Here is a 12,484-nt window from a genome sequence, read left to right on the forward strand (position 1 = left end):
AGCTGCATAGGTGGCAGAGGATGGCCTTGTTGGGCACCAAAGGATCGAGAAGCCCATAGAACAAGGGGAAGGGGAGGGGATAGGGGCCTTATGGACAGGAAATCAGGAAAGGGTGTAAGTAAAAAAATGTATCCCATAAAATTAAAAAAGTTAAATACTATAATTTTATAAGCATATCTCACGTTAATATACTTTGATTTCTTAAAGTTATGCAGCAGTACCTTTCTAGGCTAGAATTTATTTTCTCTAGTTATGGTGGGAAATTGAAGCACCAAGTATTTACACGGCATATTCAACAGCCTAGGTGGTTAGTAAGGATAGTAGGCCTTCCTGACAGAGGGGTGGGGTTGGGGGTAGCTGTTTGCTTGTTTGTTGCTAGTCAGTGCTTTTATTTCAACTTTGGATATGAGACAAGGCTGAATAAAGCAACTCTCCCCAGTCTTCATGGGGCCCCTCTGCCCTGCTGTGTTTTCACACCAAGCCAGGTGTTGGCTATGTCTTGTTTGCACAGCACAGCCTTTTTCTGTTGAGAAATCAACTGTAGAGCATTTCAAAGGTAAAGCCAGCATGGACTGTCATTTTAAGTCTAACAAGAAGGGGAACTAAAAGTTAAGCCTGCAGTCCCTGATTTTAAAAGCATCTTCGGTTTGCATATTATTGTGGTTTGCAAAATGCATGCCTTATTAGGAAACGATGACTCGCCAATTGTAAAATAGAAAGGTGCATGTGACTTACCGAGTAAGAGAATCAGGGGTGTGAAAGAAAGATGTTTAAGGCAGCAATTTAGAAAAGACATTGAAAAGGGCAGCTATTCCAATTTCATTATTTCTATAAGCTGGCATGTACAATCATGTTGTGATACGCCTTTCATTTGAAATCAGCGGTTTGCTTATCGCAGTAATCCACAGACACACACACACACACACACACACACACACACACACACACACACGCACACACACACATAAATGTTAGAATTCTTTTTGCTACAAAAGATAAAAGGCACTCTCCTCTGAAAACCTAAGCATCCTGGTGATGGAGATTCTGGGAACAAGGACATCAATCCTCCTGGATGCCTAAGTTGAAAGTCAACGTTCACAACTTCACAGGATGTCTATTTGTGGTAATGCATTCTCTACAAGGCCCCGCCTGCCAGAAAATCTTTATGAATTATCATTGGATCGGCCACTAATTTTTACTGTATGTCTCATCATTATAGCTTGCTGATAGTTCAGTTCATTTTAACACATAGTCCTTTTGTTTATTTTCAGTGCTAGGTTTTGAAAACGTGTATTCAACAGTTCATTAGTAGGAGTCTAGTACGGAAACCTTTCTCAACCTTCCCCATACCTTCAAAGAAAGCTCTGGAATCTGACACAAATTGATGAACTAAAATAATGATCTATAACATACTTACACAGCTGAGATTTTGACAGTGATGTTTAGAATCTTTTTTTTAAGATTTGTGATTTACTCTGTGTGTGTGTGTGTGTGTGTGTGTGTGTGTGATGTCAGCATGAGTGAGTGTCATGTGTGCAGGTAACCACAGAGGTCAGAAGAGGATACTGGATTCCTTGGAGCCTTAGTTTAGGTCACCATGAGCTCTGAACTGGTGGGCTAGAGTTGGAAGTCCTTAATCAAACAAAAAGTGTTACCATATTTTTACTCTTTCTCAAATCAAAGGGAAAAGTCCTATACTCCATTCTTAAAGATTATCTGATCTCACACATGAGTAAAGTAGGTGTCAGAGGAGAAACATCACACATCACTCCTTCTGGTGGCCCAACCAAGTTCACTAGCTTCCATGGCCTGGCCCTTTCTCCTGTGGAAACGCTGTAGCTCCTGATCCTCTGCGCTGGACTACACAGGAACCATGGCATGTCTGCTTATTTTATCAAAAGTAAATTAGACCATAGAAGTTTCTGGATCTGTGAGTTCAGGTTGCTCTTTCCACTCTGCATTAAGATTTGAGTTACTTGTAGCACAGGATGGAACTTGTTGAGATCATTTTATACTTTAGCACCCAGTTGTTACAAATTTGGAAGTTGCTTCATTTTATCTGCTTGATCACCAATTAATTGATCTCATCATTCCATTCACTCTCAAGCTGGCGTACTTTGACTAGGCTTGAAATTGATGAAAGGCATTCACATCCTGGTCCTATTTTCTTTTTATAGTTTTACTCCAACAAACTGAACTGGGAGTTGAGTATTCATTGCATCTAATAGTTTGGATGAAGATCCCAAGAATAACGCCACAGAATTCTGGAAAGGCTATAAGTATGCTCCGACACTCTCATAGTTGGTTGTAGACGCTTTGTAGTCAAACACGAATCTGCTTAGTGGTGCTCTTTATGAATTAGAAATGCTTATAATATTTGAAGTAGTAAGTATATTCGTTTTCCCTAAGCTGACTTTTATAAAAAACCATTTTGATTTCTAAGACATTTTACAAAAAAACAGCAGAATGCACTCATGAGAATTTAAGCGTGCTATCTATTTTGTTCATAAGATATGCAAAAGGATTGTTTACTTTGAAAATAACTCCTGCCCATTCTTTCCCCATCATTCTCTGTCACCCAGGAGACTCTGAAATCTCCAACCCAAGGAACACCTTCCTAACCTTACATGTTTTAAATTATCTCATTTGAGCACAGGCCTCTTTTATTGTCTCTGATGCTTACATGACATTTTGATATTTTATACTTTAATTATATTAAAATATCTACGAACTTCAGGTTTATATATGATTTAAATATTCTCAATAAAATATTCTCTCTTCTTTTAGTACATACATTGAGAAACCTCGATGGAAGGGATTAAAAGTTTGATTCAGGTATTACTTCTTTAAACCTCTCTAAATAATTTTTGTAATCCTGAATAGCTTTGGTCATGAGTGTACTGCTGTCTTGGTCCTCTGTCATGCTTCCTCTCCTACAGTATGCATGATATCACCACGTCTTTATTTATATTTTCATTCTTCATTTCTCTCTGGTCATTTCAGTTTTCCATGTCAGATTTTAAAGCTCTTGTCATCAGGAATAGCAACAGATACAGGGCCTGACTTTCTGTCATGTCGCAGAGGGATGACTGGCAGTTTGGAACGGGTGAAGTTAGTACAGATGGTCATGGTTTCAGAGCTGTCTGGAGAGTTAGGATTCTTACTATCAGTTACTTCTCCTATCTAATAGCAACATGGATACTGTTTTCCTAACAAGGCTGGAAGGCAGTAAGTATCTGGAGCTGGCTAGGCAGAGTTGCTCAGTGAGCTCCGTGTTTGATCCCTGGATTCCACAGAAATTTGAAGGTGTCATGAATGTTGTCTGTTGACTTTCTCATGTGTGCTTTGGTTTCATGGCCACACATATTGTATCATACAATACATATACACATATACACATATAGGAACACCCACGCAATAACAAATGAATGCACTGTAAATCCATTTATGCCAAACCTAATCTAAATATTATCTTATCTGCTACAATTTTTCCTTAGGAATACTTAGTGTCTAGCATCAACTTGAAAGGGTCTTTGTAGTAGAAAGAAATCAACCTATGAGTATCTCTGAAACTAACATAAAAAAAAGCAAAACAAAAGAAAACAAACATTTCTTATCAAGGTTATTATATGTTTCTGAATTTTTGATGTCTGCTTTCAAATAGAATTATTGAACATGGGGAGATTCATTAACATTTTCAACTCTCAGTTTTATCATCAATGTATGAGACGTCAGAAACGTACAACACTCATTAAATTGTCTCCGAAAATGATGTCCCTGTTTTTAAGACAATTAGCAGACCTTTGTCCTATTTACCTGTTAGAACACCAGTTTATAGGAAATTAGTATTTCCCACAATAAACACTAAGTAGGTGACAGGGTGACAAATATTATCTATAGCTAAGGAAAGATGTCTTGTTATACCTTAAAAAAGTGTAATTTAGGGTGATTAGATTATAACAGATCAAATTTCATTTATTTAACCAAAGCTGTTATAAGTGAGGACAAAAAAATCTTACCATGCTTGATAAAAACACAGGTGGGACTCGACATGAAAGGAAATGTATTTATTGGAAGGTGGTGTAATTTTCCTGCGTACAATTGTGCAATGTTGTTTCCAATAACACAAAATCTATACATCCCAGCTATTTAGTTGTGTGAGTGACTTCTCTGACCAATCCTAACAATGAAAGCTTTATGGCCCCTGCTAAAGGACATTTGATCTCCAACAACCTCTGCCTGTGACTGATCTTATCAGATTGGGACACTTTGGGTGACATCTTTAATGGACACTCCAATGGTGGTTTGAGATTGTGATGTTGAAATACATAGTAATAATTTATAAAAATCAAGTTATTGGCTGCTTTATGACATAGCATATTTACTGAAATGGTCCCCAACAAAAGAATCATGTTACAAAGGGAATATAATTTCCCAACCAGCCATAAAATAGAAATAATACACCGTTTCTGTTCACCATCATCCATACATACCTATGCCTTGTTCTCAATCTGCAGACAAATTGAAAGATATACCAGAGTTTGCAGGGGAAAAAATCAAACTCAATTTTCTATACAATTAATTGTTCTTTGGTTTTATCATGTCCACTGACATATTGATCAGTCAAAAATTGAAAAGATCAGAATACTTTTTATATAGATAAATAAGTGAAGGCATTATTGGATTCCCTTTGTTTAACAAAGACGCAAGTGCTTAGGAGGCCAATGCCATCAATATCAGTGTTTGAGGAATTACATGGTTTTTGCCATGGTAGTTCTGCAGGACAAATGGGCCACCATTCTAAGTTCATTTAAAATATGTGGAAAAATCTTTTATGTAATGCGTAGGAGGTGATGTCATCAGCTCAGAGTGGGAAATAGAAGGTGAGAGTTCTTGTAGAGAGAGATTGGATCTCTGAGAATTAGTTAGAGGCAAGAGATTTTCCTTGATCTCAGAGGGATTCACATGCAGGAAACTGAGGAGAGGTAATCAACTGTGTGGGAGACACAGGGTTATATAAGTTATCAGCTATGAGGACCGAGCCAAAGCTTATGGTCTAGGCGTATATTTATAGATAGTTAAATCTCCTAGTCACTATTCTGGGAACAAAGAGGCCAGGTAGAAAGCCTCAAAGCTGCAAAAGTACTGCTGGTTAAGGCAAACTTCGGGAGGGAAACTACACATGCATGCATGAACAGACATGTGCACACACAAACACACACACACACACACACACACACACACACACACCCCATACCCTATCCATGCCCTATTTTGACCCTCTGTAAGATTTATAAGGAATTTTTATAATGCAGTAAGCCCAATATTCCACCAAACATTTTCTATTTAACCTGATAAGGGACTAAGTCAAATCACTACGTCCACAGCTGTGATTTTCAAGGGACAGTGATTGCTCTGTGGAATGTGTAAGGGCAATACTGTTCTTCAACACCATGGAATGAAACTATAAGGTACAGAATCACTTTCTCACAATATGAAATCTCAAAAGACACCATAAAGACCCTGAGGTCTATTAAGCTAAATCTCTAACTCAGCATGGGGAGGGGGAAAAATGAAGGAATGAGTCTACGTTTGCAGGTAGCAGAACTCCAGCCATTATGACAACAGACTGCGTCTCTAATTACCACCCACCACAGCAATGCTGCAAAGCGCTCTGTGATCCCAGAGATATTGTTACTCCATAATATGCATTGCCCTATTCCTCATATATAAAGCTGGTGCGAGCACAGCTCTGCATTCTCAGTGGGAGGCAAATTGAGGCTGGGACCCTTAACACTGCTCATGAAATACCACATGCAGAAATCCTATCTAGGAGAGGAGAGCCTTCATTGATGCTAATCGCAAAGCTTTCAAAGCAGAGGAGCCTCTCATTTACCACATTCTTTAAAAATTAGAGCAATGCCTCCCATTACCATATTCTAAAGTAATTATGTTCAGTAAGTAAAGACAAATTCATTACTAATTACGCAGTCTTTTATTGTGAAATCCACAGCAAGATTATTTGAGGTATTTTCTTTTCTGAGCTGACAACAGAATGATCTTACTTCATCAATCAGTTTGACTAAAGTAATGATTTTCTTGGAATTAAAATTTGTTGAAAGCTCTAAGTATTTCATCTTTTGGGCTAAGAAGCATGTAGTTAATGTCACCACTAATACATTTGTCAGTCTGCTAATTTTCTTTTTCTATTAGAATAAGTAAACAGCAGCCCCTTTTAAAAAGCACACTATCCACCATGTGTCAGGAGCAATGTAGGGAGACTTATTTGAAAATCATGAGGTAAGGCATTATAAAATGCACAGGAGTCCCGGGCAGACAATGAGGGGAGAACATAAAAGAGAAAGGCATTTAATAATTCCGGAGTGAGGGTAGAGTACATCTCACAAAATGTAAATGGAAGATAGCCTTTAATGGAGAATTATGAAAAAAGAAATCAAATCAAATCAAGAACTCAAGACAGAAGGGTTGGAAAATATGAAAGGAGAGGTAGCTTCTGATAAAGAATTCAAACAAGATGGCAGCAATAGTCAAATAACAAAAGGCTCATAGTGGGCAATAGAGAGAGTTGTGATGTGGCTTTGTTTGTATGACCTTCTACCAGCTGTTACCCATTTAGATATGGCTATTATTTGATGGAATATAGTCTGGGACAGTACAAGCCCCTGATCCTATTCCTAAGGACACAGTATAATCATTTAGGCTCCACCAAGCTAGAGCCTGTTTAATACTATTTTAATTAGAAGACTATATTTAAAAAGGCCGGTTCTCTGTTCTACTCGCAGTTGCCCCCAAACTCAACATTCCCTTTGCTGAGTTTGCTCTCCTACAGCTTTGCAGTTCAGCTTGGTTGCCGTAAACCAGATCCCAGATCAAGTGCCACTTCTACATTAATTTTTTTCCTTTCACTTAAAATAGCATTCAAAAATTATTTGGTAGGAATGTGTGGCAGAACAAAGCACCCATCCCATTGCTTGGAAATCAAAGATAGGAAAGGAGGTAATGACTAGGGTTTTCCCAGTAAAATTATTATTATTTTTTTTTGGCTTTCTGTTCAAGGAAATACTATTACTTACAAAAAAAAAAGAAAGAATTTCTTCTGCCGTATTTTGGATTGAATGTTCCTGGATAAAGACTTGAGCCCCAGTGTGGTGATCTTTTGAGACAGTAGAACTCTAAGCGATGTGTCTACTGAGAGGTCTTTAGTTTATTGGGTCCATACACTCAAAGGGGACTAGAAGACCAGTCGTTTCCTCCCTCCTCATCTTTGACTTCCAGGCAATGGGATGGGTGGTCTGTCCTGCCACACATTCCTACCAGGATTGATAGGCTGCTCCCTCACCACAGTCAATAAGTCATGAACTAGAACCTTCAAAACTAGGGCCCAACTAAACTTTCCTGTTACTTTTAGTGAGAGCATAATGACACTTCTGACTGACACAAGATAAGAAAATAACAAAAAGTGTCATTGCAGTTTAGTTTCATGATATTATGAAATTAGTCATCTGTGGTATAATAAGTAATATACCAAAGTATATTAATATAATATATATAATAAGTAATATTCGGAGTGGGTGAGTTGGCCGCACACAGGCTGTGGGGCTGGTTCTGCTGGGGGCTTCTTCGTCTTTGGTATAATAGTAAGCTACTTTGCTTCCCTTATTAAAATGTGAATGAAGATGACATATGGGTTATAGTATTAAACCCGTAATTATTTTGGATACTTCATTATTTCCTTTTAACAGTTTTGGGACATTTGACATAACACTTTTTATATCTGTTTTTTGTCACTAAATAAGTTGAACATAAACTGAGAGGCAGAGATAAATTCCTAAAATATTAGAACCTATGCTTTCTGGTGGTAAAAGTAGTAGGTAAAGAAACATTGCCCAGCTGATCCTTAGAGTGAAATAAGTTGCTTACCATATTACCCACTTGTCATTTCGCAGATTACTTCTCAACCACCAGTAACAAACATGAGTACAATGGGCAGGCAATCCATCCTGAGAATACACTGATAACTAGACCTTCTCAATTTCTCTTCTGCACTCAAGTAGAGGGGTCACTGATTAGAACAGCACCTTGTTAAGGGTCACGGGTACTCACCTGGCTGCGACAAAAGCGGTGTGTAAGGGACTTTTGGTTCTATTGCACTCATAGGTGGAGGTAGCAAAGGGTTTGCAAAACTTCGGAGTGGGTGAGTTGGCCGCACACAGGCTGTAGGGATGGTTCTGCTGGGGGCTTCTTCGCTGCTGGGATGTTCAGGCTGAGCTGGGGGCAGCATGGGTTGTTGTTGTGCTGTTGGTCCTTCACTCACAGCTGTCGGCAGAAACAAGGAAACCAGGTGTCATTGAAGACGTAGCTTACTTCCCCCACCTTTCCAGAATCAGTCCAGGCAGAAAAGATGAGATCTGGCAATCTCTCCTCTGTTTTATGTGACTTCTTATGCTTCGGTCTCAGGCATGTACAGAATACAATTAGCTCAACCCCTTTCAACAGTAGAAACAGGTCCATTAGGACATGGCGTGGCTCTCAGGGACACTAACACAATATATTCCTACTAACTCTATTGCCTGAACTGTCTGGACCCTGTAATCATAAGTGATGAAGTGAGAAAAAAAAGAGTTATCTTTCCCTTTCTAAGTCGTAATGTCAGCGGAATTCAACCGGTTACGGCTGCATTATTATTACCAGCCAATATGCCAATTTTGCTGCGATTTAAACATGCCGTGTCAACTGTCAAACAAATCAGAGTTGCAGGGTGCTCAGAGGCATTGCTCATACACGATACAAATAATAACCACTATCATTATCTCCCATAACAAAATAGGAGCACATTGAGCTAAAAGTTATATGAGACGTGATTTAACTGGAGCAAGTTTCCCGAACTCAGAGTTATGGTATTTTTTTTTCCCCCTTTGATAGCAAGCCTTGTAATTTTCAGGCAAATTACTGAGTTGAAGAGGTTTCCCACAGTCATTTGTGACAGCCTTGGGGTGCCTGGACAGCTTTGTATATTAAAATGCACCTTTCGCCCTAGGGAACACAGTTGAGTGAGACTAAAATATTTTCAAGGCATTTTCTGTCGCTACAGACAGGGTGCGTCAACTTTAACCATTCGTTCTTATGCAGAGCCGAAAGGTACGAGTTAAACTGCAGATAAAAAGAACTGCCTACGAGGAGTAAGTGGTGTTGACTCTATATGGGTATTTCTAGTTATTTATTTCTTGGAAAGAATTGTTTGGGCAAAAATCGGAAGATGCGATATTGCTTTCTTAACATCTCACTTTGGAAGGATAATGTCAAGGTGGAATTATTTCAAAATAGTAAGTTTAGGAGATGATTTCGAGAGGACTCTGGGAATCTCACTAAGGTCAGCAAAGGGCAGAGGAGATAAAGAAGCAGTCTGGTAATGCTGAAGGAACAGACTTGAAAGATAAAAAGATCAAGGTGTCCTGTGAAAGACATGCAGAAGTGACGCATCTTCCAGAGGTATTTTTATTCATCCTTCTTGCTTCATGTGGGGGTCAGAGGTCCTCCGGATGAGAGAGTAGCCCGTGAGCTACATCCGTTAGAGGTGGAGGTAGAAGATGCACAGTTGACTGAGAAAATGAGAGTAATCAGAATTTATGATAGTAATCAGAATTTAAAATCTGATTAGTCTTGGGCAGTCTTCAAACAGGAAACCTTAAGTAAGACAGCCAACTGCCAAACCTCCCATATAGGTCTCACAAGAAACTACATTGCTCCCATGATCAAAATGGGAGAGGAATATCTTTGTATAGGATCAGAGTGTGTCCTGGGATGTTTGAAAGTTTACTTTTACAGGAAGAGAAAATATTAGGTTTTCACTTTGGACTTATGGTTAACCTGACATACAAAGTGACCAAAGGCTAGATTTTCTAAACGAAGATTTAATAATTAATAATTTAATAATTTAGCTATTTCTAAAGCTGAACATGTTTTCCCCATTGCTTCTGGGGGTAGCCGCATTGCTTCCTTACTCCCCGTCCTTAAAGGTGGCTCGCTTTGAGGAAGGTATCCTTGTTTGCACGTTCTTCACACCAAAGGGAGTCATTTGAGTGCTAGACTGCAGGAAACAACTAGAACCCTGTAGCTCTTTCAAAAATGTCCACAGAGATGATTCTCAGATTGGTTCTGAGTAATGGGGCCATACCATAACACTAACTTATGAGGACAGGAAAAGAAACGCCACCTTTCTCTTCTTAAAATTTGTTTTAGGGAATTTTCTCTACGGAACGTGTACTGTAACAACCCCTACCTGTCCCTAGAGCTCCCTGAGCATTGAAGAAACAATGGAAGGTTTTGAATGCCTACAGTCCCTTGATTTCTTCTTCTTCCTTTAATTCTTTACTTTCTCTTGTATTTGGACATGAAGTGTTCATAATAAAATATTTTTGTATTCTGGAGTTTAATAAAATTTACCTACATCTTCTCTAAGAATTTGAACCTCCGTCTCTTATTTTGACGAAACTTTCGTATGTCCTGTGAATATGTGGATGGCAATGATTTCACTGAAAGTTGTGAGTTCGAGGTCCTAAAGACACTCCGGACACTTGGCTAACTTAAGAGCCTATTCTTGCATAAAAGTGCTTGATGGCCTCCTGGTTCACTCAGAATCCGTGGCTCCTCTCGATTCCTCTCGTTACTCAAACCTTTCCCAGATCATGGGCTTCCCTTCTTCCCGGTTCTCGTTTCTATATAACCCTGACCTTCCAGCCTTGTGCTCTCTTGTCCTCCCTTGTATCTTTGTCCTCCTCTCCTTCTCTCTCCCCCTGTTCCTTCTCTGTTCTCTGTGCATTTTGCTGACCATGCTCTCTCCTCTCCTCTCTCTCCATGCTCTGGATGCTTCTGTCAGTGTTCTCCTTCACATGTACAATAAAAGCCTACCCTTCAACCGTCCCTTGGAGTGTCATACCCTCCCTTTGCCCACTGAAAGAATTCTTAGTCTCTTTTGTTCTCATGCCATTTGTTTGCATCAGCATCAACAAGAACTCTACAATTCTTTTCATTCCTGGTCCTGCCTTTCTAGCCTTCCAGCTGTCTAGCATTATTCCTGCCAGGATCGCCATGATGTGACGATGAACTAAGTGGGACATACCCTTTGTCTAATTCATCCTTAGTGACTTACACAAGCACAGTGTGAAGCCTGATATGTGAGAAAGGAGGCCCATGAGAAGGAAAGAATAGAAAACAATTCATAAGAGACAAGTTGTTAAAAAAAATACAGTAGAAGAGAGTTTTCACAGATAATTCATAATTCTTGAATTTTAAGAAAATGCTTGGGGCTGGAGAGATGGCTCAGTGGTTAAGAGCAGTGACTGCTCTTCCAGAGGTCCTGAGTTCAATTCCCAGCAACCACATGGTGGCTCACAACCATTTATAAATAAAGTAAATACATCTTAAAAAAAAAAAAAGAAAATGCTTTCAGAGTCGGCTGATATTTAAAGCAGCCAAATCCACAAATGAACAGCTTAGCACTTGCTCCAACAGGGAAATACTGCATGGTAGCTGTGTCCATTTAGCCAGTTCAGACACCAGCTCCAGGACATCAATGCAAAACAAATTGTCTCAGTGACTTGGCATTTATCTGTGTGAAGAGCTCTGATAGCAAAGAAAAGCTCCCTTCGACCCCAGGATACAGCTTCCTTGCAATTCAGAGCAGAGTGAGAAGCAAATGGGTGTCGGCAAGGCACTCATTTTCAAATGATGAAATAGTCAGAATTCATTGTACAAATAGCATACAATTACACGGCAGAGTCAAATCTCAAGGTACTTTATAATAATTAATGTCAACATTCAAAACACTTGCTAGAGAGTAACTGGCAGAAATACTGCGAAAATGGAAACGAGGATTTTTCTTCTATCTGAAAACTGCAATAGTTGATAGAATTATGGTTCTACCAACAGCATGGGGCAGATGCTGAGGCATGAACGCCCCCTCTTGGAACCTATTTTAGGCATTAATCTTGGAAGAACAGCATTATGAACTATTCCTCAGTAACCTAATTCCTCACAGCCTGGGATGTTTAAAAGACCCCCCTAGAAAAAGGAATGAACCCTTCCACTGTGCTCCTGATTTTATCTGGCACAAATTCCATTTGGTAGCCAACTTCCAGTTCATGGCAGAAAAACAGCATTGGGCAAATCTGTGAAGCATCCTCACTGTGGCTAGGATGAAATGGAAACCTCTCATACACCTCCTCCACAGACCTGTCTAATGGATGAGAGAAACGAGACACTGCGTCGTTATGATGTGCAGAAAGAAAGCTCCATCCAAGACTGCCCGTTTGGGAGATTGCCAAAGTACAGGACTGACCTCCTGGAGCAGCAACTTATAACAAAGGCAGCCTCTTATAGGAGCGGTTATACAGGTGGGATTATTGGTCCATCGATATGGAAATGCGAATGTTATTACTGGTACTTCCCTTTCCTTACGGAAATC

At 39.4% G+C, this 12,484-nt stretch overlaps 1 protein-coding gene across 2 annotated transcripts in view; it reads right to left on the reverse strand.

Annotated features, from left to right (window-relative positions):
- Window positions 1–12,484, reverse strand: part of Dcc (DCC netrin 1 receptor) — a 1,119,339-nt gene that overhangs the window by 30,797 nt on the left and 1,076,058 nt on the right. For both annotated transcript variants that reach the window (XM_087592178.1, NM_012841.2), the window contains 1 exon segment: window positions 8,125–8,337. In XM_087592178.1, the coding sequence (XP_087448304.1) occupies window positions 8,125–8,337 (213 nt within the window).

The sequence above is a fragment of the Rattus norvegicus genome, chromosome 18 (assembly GCF_021556685.1).
Source record: "Rattus norvegicus strain SHRSP/BbbUtx chromosome 18, alternate assembly SHRSP_T2T, whole genome shotgun sequence".
Lineage (NCBI taxonomy): Eukaryota > Metazoa > Chordata > Mammalia > Rodentia > Muridae > Rattus > Rattus norvegicus.